Below are 11,447 nucleotides of genomic sequence, written 5' to 3'. Positions count from 1 at the left end.
ATTACATACAGTATATTGGCAAGAGTCAGTTATCACATCTACATTAGCAAAGAGCTCTCACTAAACTACAGTCAGTTGAGTTTGCACTTTGTGACAAATGATATGTACAGTATGTCATTGTGACCATGACGTAGAAAATCAAAAATGTGTCATTTCTAGTGTCATGGTTTGGTTGCATTTAATGTTTCACTGTCAATTTAAAAGTCAGGCTGTTTATTCCAGTGTCAGTGCCAAAAAAATGTAATGTTTACTTACTATACTGATTCTAAAAGGCAAAAATGTTTCTAATACAGATATAACACTATACTGTGTACACTGTGGGTTTATACACTGTTGGCGAATTAAGGTGCATACTGTTGCTGGATCTGTGGATGTCGGTATATGCCTTAGCCTTTGTAAAGAAACAGGAGCGAGCTCTTATTTCGATTTCCAAAGCAGTAGTTGTACCATCACATGCCACAGCTTCAACAGCTAAGAATTTGTATATAAACCTTGCTGCACCACTGTTAAGAGAAACGCCAACAGGCAATTATCTGAGGAACAGAACGCCTTCCTCTACAGCCCATCCCACAGCTGAGAGGTAACATCACGTGTGTCTCAATACCAACGGTATTTAGGACATGAGCATGTGCCAAATGTCTTTCAATAGGTTGAAGCTAAAAATGTGTGTTTTGTGCAAAGGGTGTGTCCTTTAAAAAATAAGATGTATTTATGGTACTCAATAGGATATTAAGTATAAAACAAAGAGGTGTAGGAGTTGAAGTGTTGGTGGTGAAGCCTTGACAAGATTATTATATATATATATATATGAAACATGCCTATGAGCAGGGTTATTTTCAAGCTCTCTTGTTGTAAGAAGTGTTTGCTTTTGACATCTTAACTGTATAATCACAATTCTTCAAAGAGCCTTCACTTTAAAATCACTCAGCAGAATTCTCTGCCTTAGAGAGGAATAAAATCAATCACAGGCTTTCTACAACAGAAGAAATGGAAAAAGGTTACCACCACTGTTATTTACAGCTGTTAATGTTGTTAATTTTTCACCAAACTGAAATAAAATGAAATACATTTATTTTTCCTGCAGACTGGCTTTTAATTTATTTAAATTTTTTGGCTGTTGTACCAGACAGATTACAGGCATAAAAGGATGAAATTAAATTAAAACTATATTCTTGACATTAAAAAACAGTCCTCAAAGTAAAATGAGAAAGAATACAATTTCATTTTCTTCTTGTGTTTAAGGCATAAATAGGTTGGAGCCAAAGAAAAACATATTTTTGCAAAAAAAACTATCCAAAGAAATGCAGCAGATTTCTGGTCTTTTCCATGACATGTCTGACCGCAGTAACCTGAATGCCAAAGTCTTCATCAGTGTTCATCAGGCTAGATCTAGTCAGCTTCGACCCAGTCTTCTCTGGCCCAATCAGGTAAACATGTGGAATATTCAAAGTCAGGTCCTTTGTAGCGTAAAGCGTGGAGATACATGATGAGCTCCTTTTCTGTAGGATCTGGTCGTACCAGCTTACATTCACTACACAGGTCGTCTCTGGTCCCTGGAGGAGTGTTCTGGGTAGAGTCAGTAGCTTCTGTTTGATTTCCATTTGATTTGTGATGGCTTTGAGACTCTTGGAGTAATGTGCTGTTACTGTTTGGGACTGTGCAGCCCTGACTCACCTCATTTAGCGTCTCACTGTTTGAGCGACAACCTGTCAACACCTGTGTCTCTATCTTTTTATTGCCACTGCACGCATCAGTCGGTGCCTGATGACTTTCTCCAGTCTTGCCGGGTTCAGACGCACCATCTGACTTGTCTATTTTCTCAGATGTTTTGTTTTTTTCTGCCTCATTCCCAACACCGTCACCTGGTATATCCAACAGCTGCAGACTTTCCTGAGATCGATGTTCCTCTACCAGAGCCTGCAGTAGCTCCTCATCGCTCTTCCCCACCAGACCCCCTTTACCTCTGTGAGGACCCCATGCAGAGGACCCATAGATGGGGTCATTGAGGATGGGGAAGCCCAGGTACTGGAGGTGGACCCTGATCTGGTGTGTGCGGCCAGTAAGGGGTAAACAGCGAACCACGCTTGTTTTTCCGTTAAAGCTAAGCCTCCGGAAGACAGTTTGGGACTCCTTTCCCTTGGGGTCAACCCGGCAGACGCCGATTTTAAAGGAAACAACCAGGATGGGCTCCTTGCAGTTCAACTCACCCTCTGGAAACTCCCCCTCCACTCGGCACACATACTCCTTTTCAAGCTGGGAAAGAGAATAAATGTAAAGAACTTCTAAAAACCCAGTAGTATATTGATCATAGTCTGAAATCAGTAATGGGGTACTTCAAATTTGCCTAATCACCTGAAAGTCAGAATTTAAATCCAAACCATCCTGAACGTACCTGTCTGTCTCTCACCAGCTGGTCCAGTTTCTGTGAGGTCTCCAATGTTCTGGCAAACAGCAGCACTCCAGAGGTGAGTCTGTCCAGTCTGTGGACAGTGTGAAGCTCCGAAATGCCCCGCTCTTTCCCCAGGATGAAAATCACTGTGTTGTGGCGAAAGCGACCACATGGGTGGACTGGGATGGAGGCAGGCTTGTCGACCACAAGCACTTCACCGTCATCCGCCAGAATCTCCAGGGGTCTGTCGACCACGGGTGGCTCGTGACGGTGGACAGTGTTTCTCATGTGGTCATTATTCTGTGGATAGTAGGACAACATAGGTGGATGTTTCACCCAGGACGTTTGCCGTCCTTCACAGGCTAGAATTCAAATGTTTGAATTTTGTTAGGTTGCCTATTTTATGAGAGGAATAGTTTTTAAACCTCGGGCTCAATCATATGAGATATATCTGTCAGTGCAAGAAAAAAATCAAGACACATTTCTTGCAGGATTATTTGATATAGGAAGAACACCATTTCAATATCATTATGCTGCACACCATCATATAATTGTTTAGGTATTGAGAATAACCTTTTAATTATTTTCTGCTGATCAAACTGGTGGTCCTGGTGGGTCAGTGGAACTGTAATTTTCAGATGGCATTGTCAAGTATTTCAAAAATCATTCTGGAAAGAATCTGACTTGATAAATCGTATCACCGGACAATGAAATTCTGTGTTGCAATGGAAAACATCTTAAAATTGCCTTTATCCAATTAAAATAACGGGCAAACAATAGATATTAATAAATTAAAAGTCTTACAAAATGTGAAATATTTATGTATAGCATATTACTTTTTACCATGAGTTGTCAAGACTGGTGCAGATATTGGTTTGGTTAATTAACTTCACAGTTCATTCTCCACCATGGAAACGGGACATGAAAAAACAATCTCAACTCAAACTCCATTTCAACATGGATGAGAAGTACAGGAAAATTCATAACTAATACAGCAGCTGTGCAAACTCAATCTGCCGATGGGGATCATGTGATGCAGTCACTAGATCCAGAACAAGCCTTAAGTTGGGTTGAGATTGATTTGTCAACTGATTATTATTTACTTTTGGCTCAGATGCATGAAATCTAGTGAAGAATACACGACTTTTAAGTGAGCCCACATTAGTATGGTTACATCTACCATGCTGTTGAAGACCTAGCTTCATAGACCACACCTGCGATCCTGAGTGTTACCTGTATTATAAAATCATATATACTGTATGTGTAGTGATGACACTGACCCTGAGCACCACAGACAGGTCCTCCACAGTGGTCTCGTTGAGCCGGATGCGACCCTCTTTAGCAGCCCTCTGGTAGTACTCGATGGACTCACTTCTGAACTCGCTCTTGAACACCTCCAGGAGAGTCTTCCCAACCCACCGACCTTTGCAGTAGGTTTTGAAGTCAAAGTAATATGGACGAACTTTGCGGAGACCACCTTCGAAGTAATAAGAGGTCTCAGTGAAATGCTCTTGGCTGAAGCTAACACCGGGGTTCCGTTTCTGCGGAGGAGGGACGTATCTCTCGCCCGGACGGAGTTTCTTCCCTCCCGCTCCTCTCCGCCTCTTCCCTCGGCCGCTTGTTTCTGGTTCGCCCGGCTCGTCGCTTTTACGTTTGCCGGTTCCTGCTGCCTCATTAGCGGCGGTTCCCTGCGTGGACACTGGGCTGCTCACCTCCGCCGGTGACCCTGGAGCAATAACTGCCTGCTCCATGGTCGAGCTGCCGTATCGACACCGTGGAAAATGAAAAAGGCGATTCATATATTTAGTAACGTCAGAGGACGAAACAAAGCGTTGCCCTAGAGAAACTACACGCTTACTAACTTCAGTTTGACCCGCGAAGAATAAATAACATTTTCTTAAGCCCCTAACCGAGACACTCACGTGCATTACCTTCTAGGTCCTTCTCGTTTGAAGCGTGTAATGATGACGTTAATATGTAGTCCAATCAGACGAATGTGTAGTCCAAACGATCAAACGCTCATGGTTCTTCTTCTGATTCTTTGTCTTAAAGGGGACATCACCTCCTCGTCGGGTCATTATCGCCACCAACTGTTCACAATGTGCACTTAGTTAGATTTTATAATAAATGCTGTGTCTGATAGACAAGTCATAAATGACTTTACAAACAATGTTTACAGAGTAATAAACTAATACGAGGCTGAAACTGTATGCCCCTTCTGTTCCAGGTTTTTGTGTAAGAAATAAGATCATTGGTTGTGTCTAGAAATCTCTACAAAAACAAAATGTTGTTAAGCTATCATTAAATTTAATAAATTGTATAGAAATCCAATGCAAATCTGAACATAATGAATAATGTTAGTGTTTAGTCATCTGTAATTTTTTTGTGTATTTGTGCATCTTTAATATGTACATGGGTTGATGAATTTATATCCACACATTATAAGATTTTTCTCCTTGCTCATTTTGATAATGGAATGACATTTTTTTGTTATAGAATACCGATTATATTCTGTGTAAAATATTGTGTTATTGCTCTGAAGTGAAAAAAGAATTAATGCCTCTGATTATGATTCGTTTTTATATGTGCTACTCTTAAGGAGATTATGACTTCCTTTACTGTACTGTACCTTCTCATGATCCCAGTTCACTTTGACTCAAGTTTAATTTTCAGTAAAGCTTGACAACAATCAATATGCTATCCATTTAATGGGTTTTATTAATAAATCTGATGAGTGTACACATAATTACAGTATTGGTAAATTTCAAAAAGTGAAGTGCCTCAGTTCATCAATTTTTGGCACAATGCCCCTTCTGTTCTACAGTAACAATGCCAAACAAGACATGTCCTACACATACAGTGAGTAAGAGGCAGTTCTTACCACAAAATATATAATACTTAGTTAATTTTGCAAAATTTTCATTAAAACCCATTGTTATTTGTTACTGCATTCATAACCAAAGCATTCCCATAAGGTTGCACACAACTTCAGCAATTATCCATCCATCTGGATTGGACACAGACTGTAGCTCTTCAAGCTGGAATTGCAATTTTGTCACTGCTGAACTTCACTGACTTACCCATAAATAATAACGAGACAACCTTTTTTGTCATCCACAATATCCTTATCAGCCTCTTACAGACTCCATGGATTCTAGTAGAAAGGTTATTAGTCCAGCAGTGGTCACACTCTTTCAGCACTCTTGAAAGACAACCTGGTCAGGAAAATAGAGCGAGATCCTCCTCGTACGTTGCTAGGTGACAACCCAGCAGGGCAGGTGGCAGTTAAGTCTGGAGCTCAGTGAAACCATGAGGAGTGCTACAGGGTGCCGGAGACGCAGCACCAACGCCATCTCCTGCAGGGGCAACCACACTGCAGTCAGAGCTCACCTCTGAGGAGAGAAGGATAAGGATAACATGGATGTATAAAACACTCTTATGCTGGTAATCCAAAAATAATGTGCAGCTTTGAGTCATTACATAAAGTGGTCTTCCGTCACTTATTTTGCTTTTAAAATGATAGATCAGAAGAGTTTTGTGCAATACCCGGGCCACTGATGCCTCTTATCAGTCAGGGGGACGTAAACCACTCCCATCAATGCTTTCTTGAGGAAGGTCCCGTCACTCTGACGATCATACTGCTCTAACACCTGACTGCCACCATCGGGGCCCACCGGGAGAACCAGCCGCCCACCTGGCTTCAGCTGCTCCAAGAGCTTTAACAAAGAGAGGGAAGCACAGAGAACTCTATGATGATGGTACAGTTCAAGAGGCGAATTCAGTCAGTTCAGGTGGAGACACAAGAAAAATATTTTATGGTTCACTTTACTACAGCAGGGTCTTTAATCTTAACACATGTGCATGTTTTGTCTTATTCTCTTCTATTCTTTTCTATCCTACTTTTATAAGAGTAAAAGCCATATGTATCCTTACAGCCTTAGGAACAGTAGCTGCAGCTGCACCAACATGAATTGCATCATACGGCGCTCCTTCTGGGAAGCCCAGCCTTCCATCTCCCACTGAGGACAGATGTAAGAATGACTCTTATAGTGCTGTGTAGCTGTGCAGTGTGAACATCTAAATTTCAGATGGTATGACGAGATCATTGTATGACTCACCTACAAGTCTGATACGTCCAGAGGAGAGCAGTTCTGGGTCGTCAGCTTGCACGTTTTTTATTGACATTTGAACCAGTTCATCAATGTGTTCAATACCAACCACTCTACCACTGGGTCCTGTCTACACACAATAAAAAAAAATGCAGCTGTTGCGCTCATTCATATATTTTGTGTCAACTCATGTGAGGAAATACCAATTCAGCCTATTTGACAAGATGCCAAGTTTATGTAGAACTTACCATTCTTGCGAAGCAGGCAGTGAGGTATCCACTTCCTGAACCCACATCCAGTGCTGATGCCCCTTCTTTTAGTTTGTCACTTAACAGCTCCAAAGCATGAGCATGCTGTCAAACCAGGCCCATAAGAAAAATGTCCATGAATGTGGATGTATATAAGTGAATTATTTAGCCCTGCCCACTGTATAAAACATCTCAAGTCCTCTGAGAGTTTGTTACTCACCATGTGTGGTGCACTGATGGTCGCCCTGTAGCCTGTGATAAAAAACAGCGCACATCTGTGCTCATGAAATGGCTATTACTTTAAGGCACAAATGTATTAACTCAAACACCTGTTACCATATTGCTTAGCATGTGTCTTTGCATGTTTTTTTAAGAGTGACTGGAAGGAATACCTATGGACTGAGGAGAGTCTGCATAGGGATAGTCTGTAGAGTAGATCCCTCTGTCAGTAGCCAGCATGGCATCAAATACTCTGTCGTTGCGGATCACTCCATGATCTAAAGGAGAACAGAAAGGGAAATGACACTGAACTGAATTAGCAAATGTGGCAAATGTGAAATTCTGTCACGCTAAAGTGCGTAATTCTTTCTATTTGTGTTTCCCTTTTTTTTTTTTTTTTTTAAACCTGAACCAAAACCACCTGTACCACTCCTAACCATAAAGACTTTGGGATATCAAAGCTGATAAATTCAGTCCATTACCCCTCAGCCTGCTGATGAGCTCGGGATGTGTTTTGCCACTGGACATCCACGCCATTGTCCGAGAGAGCAGCACACCCATAGGGAAAGCCACTATTGCCAGGCGCAACGCTGGTCGCATCTCCTACCCTGGGACTCCCTGCAGTGACATGATGATCATGTGTCTTTTATTTAAGATCACATAACTGCAACATAACATTTATAGTCTGACTGCCTCCTCCGTGTGGCAATGACAGACACAGTTGTGGTCATTTTTTCATTTGAAACAGGTCTGTCAACAATTCCCAGCAGCCTGTGAATCAGATTATTCACGTTAAACTGAACAGTTAGCCAGCGAGCGTCGTACTTTACAGTTGTAATAACAAGTTCACGTTACATGTTAAACAGATAATATTGCATAACGGCTGCAAATGCTAATCTAGGTTCTCCAAATAGTTAACACTCACGAATAAAACAATTCAACAGAGGTCAGGGAACTTGTTTACCTTCGCCACCGCTCCTTCCTGCTGAGACAAACTTCCTAGCTCACTTCTGAGTGACCCGCAGGCTCGACCAATAACACGGGGACTTTCTAAGACAAAGCCAGACAGAGCCAATCACATCTCAAAGCAGTTAGATAGGCGGTTACAGTGTCCAATCATATGTCCCCTAAATAAGGAAATGGGCTGTCGCTTCTTAAAGCTTGTGGATCATGGACGCAGTTAGCTAGCGAGGCTAATCTTTAATCTTTAACTTAATTCATCAGAAGAAATAACAGTTTACCTGCCGATTTTCACTAAGGTAAGATGTTGAGAAGACACTTTGTATTTCATTATAGTGACAGCGTTTGAAGAACATTTGAAATGCCTAAATAGTCTATAAATTAGGTTAGACACCAGTTTAGCTCAAGTATATTGGTGTAAATTAAGCTCAGTATTTGATTGTTCTTTGTTTTGTGAAATGTGCGTTGTTTCAATTTCTGTCTTTTATCTAAATGTCCCAAGAAAGTGTCTGTCGTAATGCTTCTGAAAGAGAAAGGCACAGGCTAAAGCTAAGTGATTTTGATAACTGATGTTGACATCTGTGGCTGCACCAGAATGACCGACGACTTCGAGAGTCAGGAGGTCCGATCCAGCGGGGAGCTGTGGTCCGAGATCTGCTCCAGTCTGCCGGAAGTGCAAGCTGAAGCAGCTCCAGAAACCAACACCGAGTTCAAAGACTCATTCCAGCCAGCAGCTCAAGTAGGAGTGCAGATCAATGGACAATCAAATGGGACAAATGTTAGTTCTCCTAGTGCCAAGTGGGAACCCATGGAGGATTCTGAGATCTACATAGCCAGTTTAGGTATTTTCTTGCTTCTCGCTGTCCCATGCATGACTCTCCAATTTTGCTCACCTTACATCCACCTGATCATGCCACCTATCATACATCATTCTCATTCAAGATGTGTGGGAGATAGTAGAGATGAGAGGGCTTCAAAATAGTTCAATAGCAGCACAACTCGTCTCCGATATACCATGTTTTTGTTATGAGCTTTTGTGCCTTCAAAAGGGTGGTATCAGAAGTTGTTTCCGGGTTACCCCACATGTAGTTCGTCAATTTTTCGTGTGACTTATTGATTTGTTTAAAAATCACCATGAATACAAATGAGTAAAACAACATTACAACATTACAAGGTGAAGTGAGCCACTTGTGCTTTTAAATGTTGTGGAAAAACCTGCAAGAAAAACCTAACTGAGCACAAGTACAAAACTCACACTTTTATAGCAACCTTTTCAAAAATAGTTTAATAAAATATCAGTCAGAAATAGCTTCCCCTGAGCCTCCATTCAAAAAATGTTAATTATAACTTTGATGTAAGACGTAAAACACAGTATGTTTTGCCTATATTTTGCTGCAGAGAACCGTCTGAAGAAGTTAAAGGGCCAGTCCAGTGATGTGACCTCCAGGGACATGTTGCGCTCGTTGTCTCAAGCTAAGAAAGAATGCTGGGATAGATTCCTACACGACGCCCAGACCTCAGAGCTTTTCCAAGGAGGTGACATGGATGAGAGGTAGGACATGGATTTGATGCAAAGGGTTATCCAGGTGGAGTGTTTATATATATATATATATATATATATATATATATACACACATCATACACATCACTGTTTAGTTTTCCAAAAACTGCCCAATTAAATCCAAAGAAAAGACGGTATCCTAAACAGTGAGCGCTTACTATATGACAAATCAATGTCACTAAATACTGTTGTAGACGACAGATTTACATATAATACAGGCCTCCCAGGTAGTAGAGACTTCTGGATAGACCTCTTCTCTTCCTAACGTCCTTGACTTTTTGTGCACCTCCCTACCCAGTGCCCTCGAACACTTCAAGAGGTGGTTGATTCCTGAGAAGGTGGCCATCAGCGCAGAGGAGCTGGAATATCTCCTGAGGCCGTCTCAGAATAAGGATGCAGCAGGACCAAACCAAACACAAAACGGAGAGGACACAGAGGGAGAGAGAGACAACACTGAGGAAGATGACACTCACAGCCCAGAGAAATGAGTGTGTTAAAATAGTAACACTAACAGAAGACCTAATTTGGAGTGTATTCAATGAGGGGGACTTGTTAGCCGCTGCGTTCATTTCGAGCTGTGTTATGTCATACTGCTGTTTTTGGCCAAAGCTTTTGTTATTAGTGGTCAAAGAAGCAATTACAGCCCTTCATCGTTCTCCGTATCCCCAGCAACTGAGTGTTAAGTACTTATTCAGTCACACATGTTTTGTCTTTGCTCTTCATCCCTTCAACCACATCACACCATTAAAAATATATATATAAAAAAGAGTTTGAAATTAGACTGGTTTGTCCTCTCGCAGCAGAATTGTAGTGTGTAGTCTGTGTAGTGACTAGACTAACTCTATCTGTGACATGAATAGCTCGCTACCCGACACGCACACGCAAAAGTTAATGAAGGACCACGTGCAGTATCATCTTGTAATTTAGACTCGTAAGACGTAAGCAATGCATTATTTTCCAGAACCATTATTTTTCTGTCTAAAAATTGTGATATCTGAAGTAGGAATACTCTGTGATTTATTCCTATATTGTAACATATTGTGTATCATCTTTATTTTTGCCATGTTGATTTTACATAAGTTTTACCCACGTTGAAATAAAAACAAGGAGAATTGATTCTTTTGATTTGTCTGCTCATTAGCAAGCTGAGGTGCAGCTGAAATGCAATTAAAATGTAGAATATTCTGTGACACTGAATTGTGTGTGTGTGTGTGTGTGTGTGTGTGTGTGTGTGTGTGTGTGTGCGTGTTTTGTGTTTGCATGCATGCTGTTTTACTTGTATCTTTTGTGCGGACCTATTTAAGATTCAGACTTAGGGATTGAAGACATATTGGCAAAGTGTGGACTGTTTTAGGCTTAAGGTTAGAAGTATGTTTACTTCCGTGTACGATACAGTTGGGGATAGAGATATAGATGTTCTGGGCTGGGGAGAGAGTGGCCATTTTATTATTAAATGAGGGCCCTCATATGTATAAGTAGAAACATGAGTAAGTGCATGAAAGAGAACAAGAGAAAGGGTAGGAAGTGTTAGCTTTTGTGTATCTTTCTGACTATAGTAATCTTTATTTAGGTGGCAGCAAAGAACCAGATTTTACAAGTCAAAATCAATTGTGAGCGGTCCTTTGAAGGAAATCTGTGAGAAGAAGAAACATTTGTTTTAATATTTAATGTCATAAACACTTGGTTGAAATATTGGTAGTACGAAATGGGAATGACAGTGGGAAATTCCCGTCCCTCACTGAAATCTCTCACATGGTGTGTAGAGTTTCCCTTCACTGATATAAAAAGGATGGTCAAAACATTAATCACACTTCTCAGTTCAACAGCTCCCCAAACTAAAACCTCCAAAATTAACACAAAGCTGAATCCCACCTCTCTGACACAGTCTCCAAACAAAGAAGGTAACTAAAACTCATAAACCTTCAGTGAAGGTAAAAATTATTCTATTCTTCTCAGGATAT

General features: G+C 41.0%; 3 protein-coding genes across 5 annotated transcripts; 1 reads left to right on the top strand and 2 right to left on the bottom strand.

Annotated features, from left to right (window-relative positions):
• Positions 1-1,083: 1,083 nt before the first annotated feature.
• rpusd2 (RNA pseudouridylate synthase domain containing 2) lies at positions 1,084-4,331 on the bottom strand. The gene is made up of 3 exons (XM_022750547.1): positions 3,670-4,331; positions 2,393-2,689; positions 1,084-2,253 (listed from the first exon to the last, which is right to left on the bottom strand). The coding sequence occupies exons 1-3, from the start codon at positions 4,315-4,317 to the stop codon at positions 1,390-1,392; spliced, it is 1,809 nt and encodes a 602-aa protein (XP_022606268.1). The 5' UTR covers positions 4,318-4,331; the 3' UTR covers positions 1,084-1,389.
• Positions 4,332-5,078: 747 nt separating this feature from the next.
• Positions 5,079-7,967, bottom strand: LOC111225693 (protein-L-isoaspartate(D-aspartate) O-methyltransferase-like). Of its 3 annotated transcripts, none has more exons than XM_022750715.1 (9): positions 7,930-7,967; positions 7,448-7,583; positions 7,139-7,243; positions 6,967-6,998; positions 6,747-6,851; positions 6,508-6,628; positions 6,323-6,408; positions 5,936-6,105; positions 5,079-5,781 (listed from the first exon to the last, which is right to left on the bottom strand). In XM_022750715.1, the coding sequence occupies exons 2-9, from the start codon at positions 7,563-7,565 to the stop codon at positions 5,769-5,771; spliced, it is 750 nt and encodes a 249-aa protein (XP_022606436.1). In that variant the 5' UTR covers positions 7,566-7,583; positions 7,930-7,967; the 3' UTR covers positions 5,079-5,768. The 3 variants fall into 3 exon arrangements, with proteins under 3 accessions (XP_022606436.1, XP_022606433.1, XP_022606434.1); XM_022750712.1 differs by having other exon boundaries at positions 5,079-5,745; XM_022750713.1 differs by lacking the exon at positions 7,930-7,967 and adding an exon at positions 7,891-7,911 and having other exon boundaries at positions 5,079-5,745.
• Positions 7,968-8,098: 131 nt separating this feature from the next.
• ccdc32 (coiled-coil domain containing 32) lies at positions 8,099-10,592 on the top strand. The gene is made up of 4 exons (XM_022750899.1): positions 8,099-8,224; positions 8,520-8,767; positions 9,324-9,477; positions 9,785-10,592. The coding sequence occupies exons 2-4, from the start codon at positions 8,521-8,523 to the stop codon at positions 9,972-9,974; spliced, it is 591 nt and encodes a 196-aa protein (XP_022606620.1). The 5' UTR covers positions 8,099-8,224; position 8,520; the 3' UTR covers positions 9,975-10,592.
• Positions 10,593-11,447: the final 855 nt, after the last annotated feature.

Source organism: Seriola dumerili, unplaced genomic scaffold (genome assembly GCF_002260705.1).
Source record: "Seriola dumerili isolate Sdu_G_001 unplaced genomic scaffold, Sdu_1.0 BDQW01000149.1, whole genome shotgun sequence".
Taxonomy (NCBI): Eukaryota; Metazoa; Chordata; class Actinopteri; order Carangiformes; family Carangidae; genus Seriola; species Seriola dumerili.
Note: the sequence above shows the minus strand (reverse complement) of the source record. Positions and strands in the feature narration are given on the sequence as shown.

Excerpts from the sequence above, each read along its gene's own strand:
- LOC111225693 (XM_022750712.1), bottom strand. The coding sequence starts at position 7,565 with ATGCGACCAGCGTTGCGCCTGGCAATAGTGGCTTTCCCTATGGGTGTG. Across the intron at positions 6,852-6,966 it reads CCATCAGTGCACCACACATG|CATGCTCATGCTTTGGAGCT; the intron begins GTGAGTAACAAA and ends CTGGTTTGACAG. Across the intron at positions 6,409-6,507 it reads TGGACGTATCAGACTTGTAG|TGGGAGATGGAAGGCTGGGC; the intron begins GTGAGTCATACA and ends ATCTGTCCTCAG.
- rpusd2 (XM_022750547.1), bottom strand. The coding sequence starts at position 4,317 with ATGCACGTGAGTGTCTCGGTTAGGGGCTTAAGAAAATGTTATTTATTC. Across the intron at positions 2,690-3,669 it reads ACCTGTCTGTGGTGCTCAGG|AATAATGACCACATGAGAAA; the intron begins GTCAGTGTCATC and ends TACTATCCACAG. Across the intron at positions 2,254-2,392 it reads AGCTGGTGAGAGACAGACAG|CTTGAAAAGGAGTATGTGTG; the intron begins GTACGTTCAGGA and ends TCTCTTTCCCAG.
- ccdc32 (XM_022750899.1), top strand. The coding sequence starts at position 8,521 with ATGACCGACGACTTCGAGAGTCAGGAGGTCCGATCCAGCGGGGAGCTG. Across the intron at positions 8,768-9,323 it reads GATCTACATAGCCAGTTTAG|AGAACCGTCTGAAGAAGTTA; the intron begins GTATTTTCTTGC and ends ATTTTGCTGCAG. Across the intron at positions 9,478-9,784 it reads GGAGGTGACATGGATGAGAG|TGCCCTCGAACACTTCAAGA; the intron begins GTAGGACATGGA and ends CTCCCTACCCAG.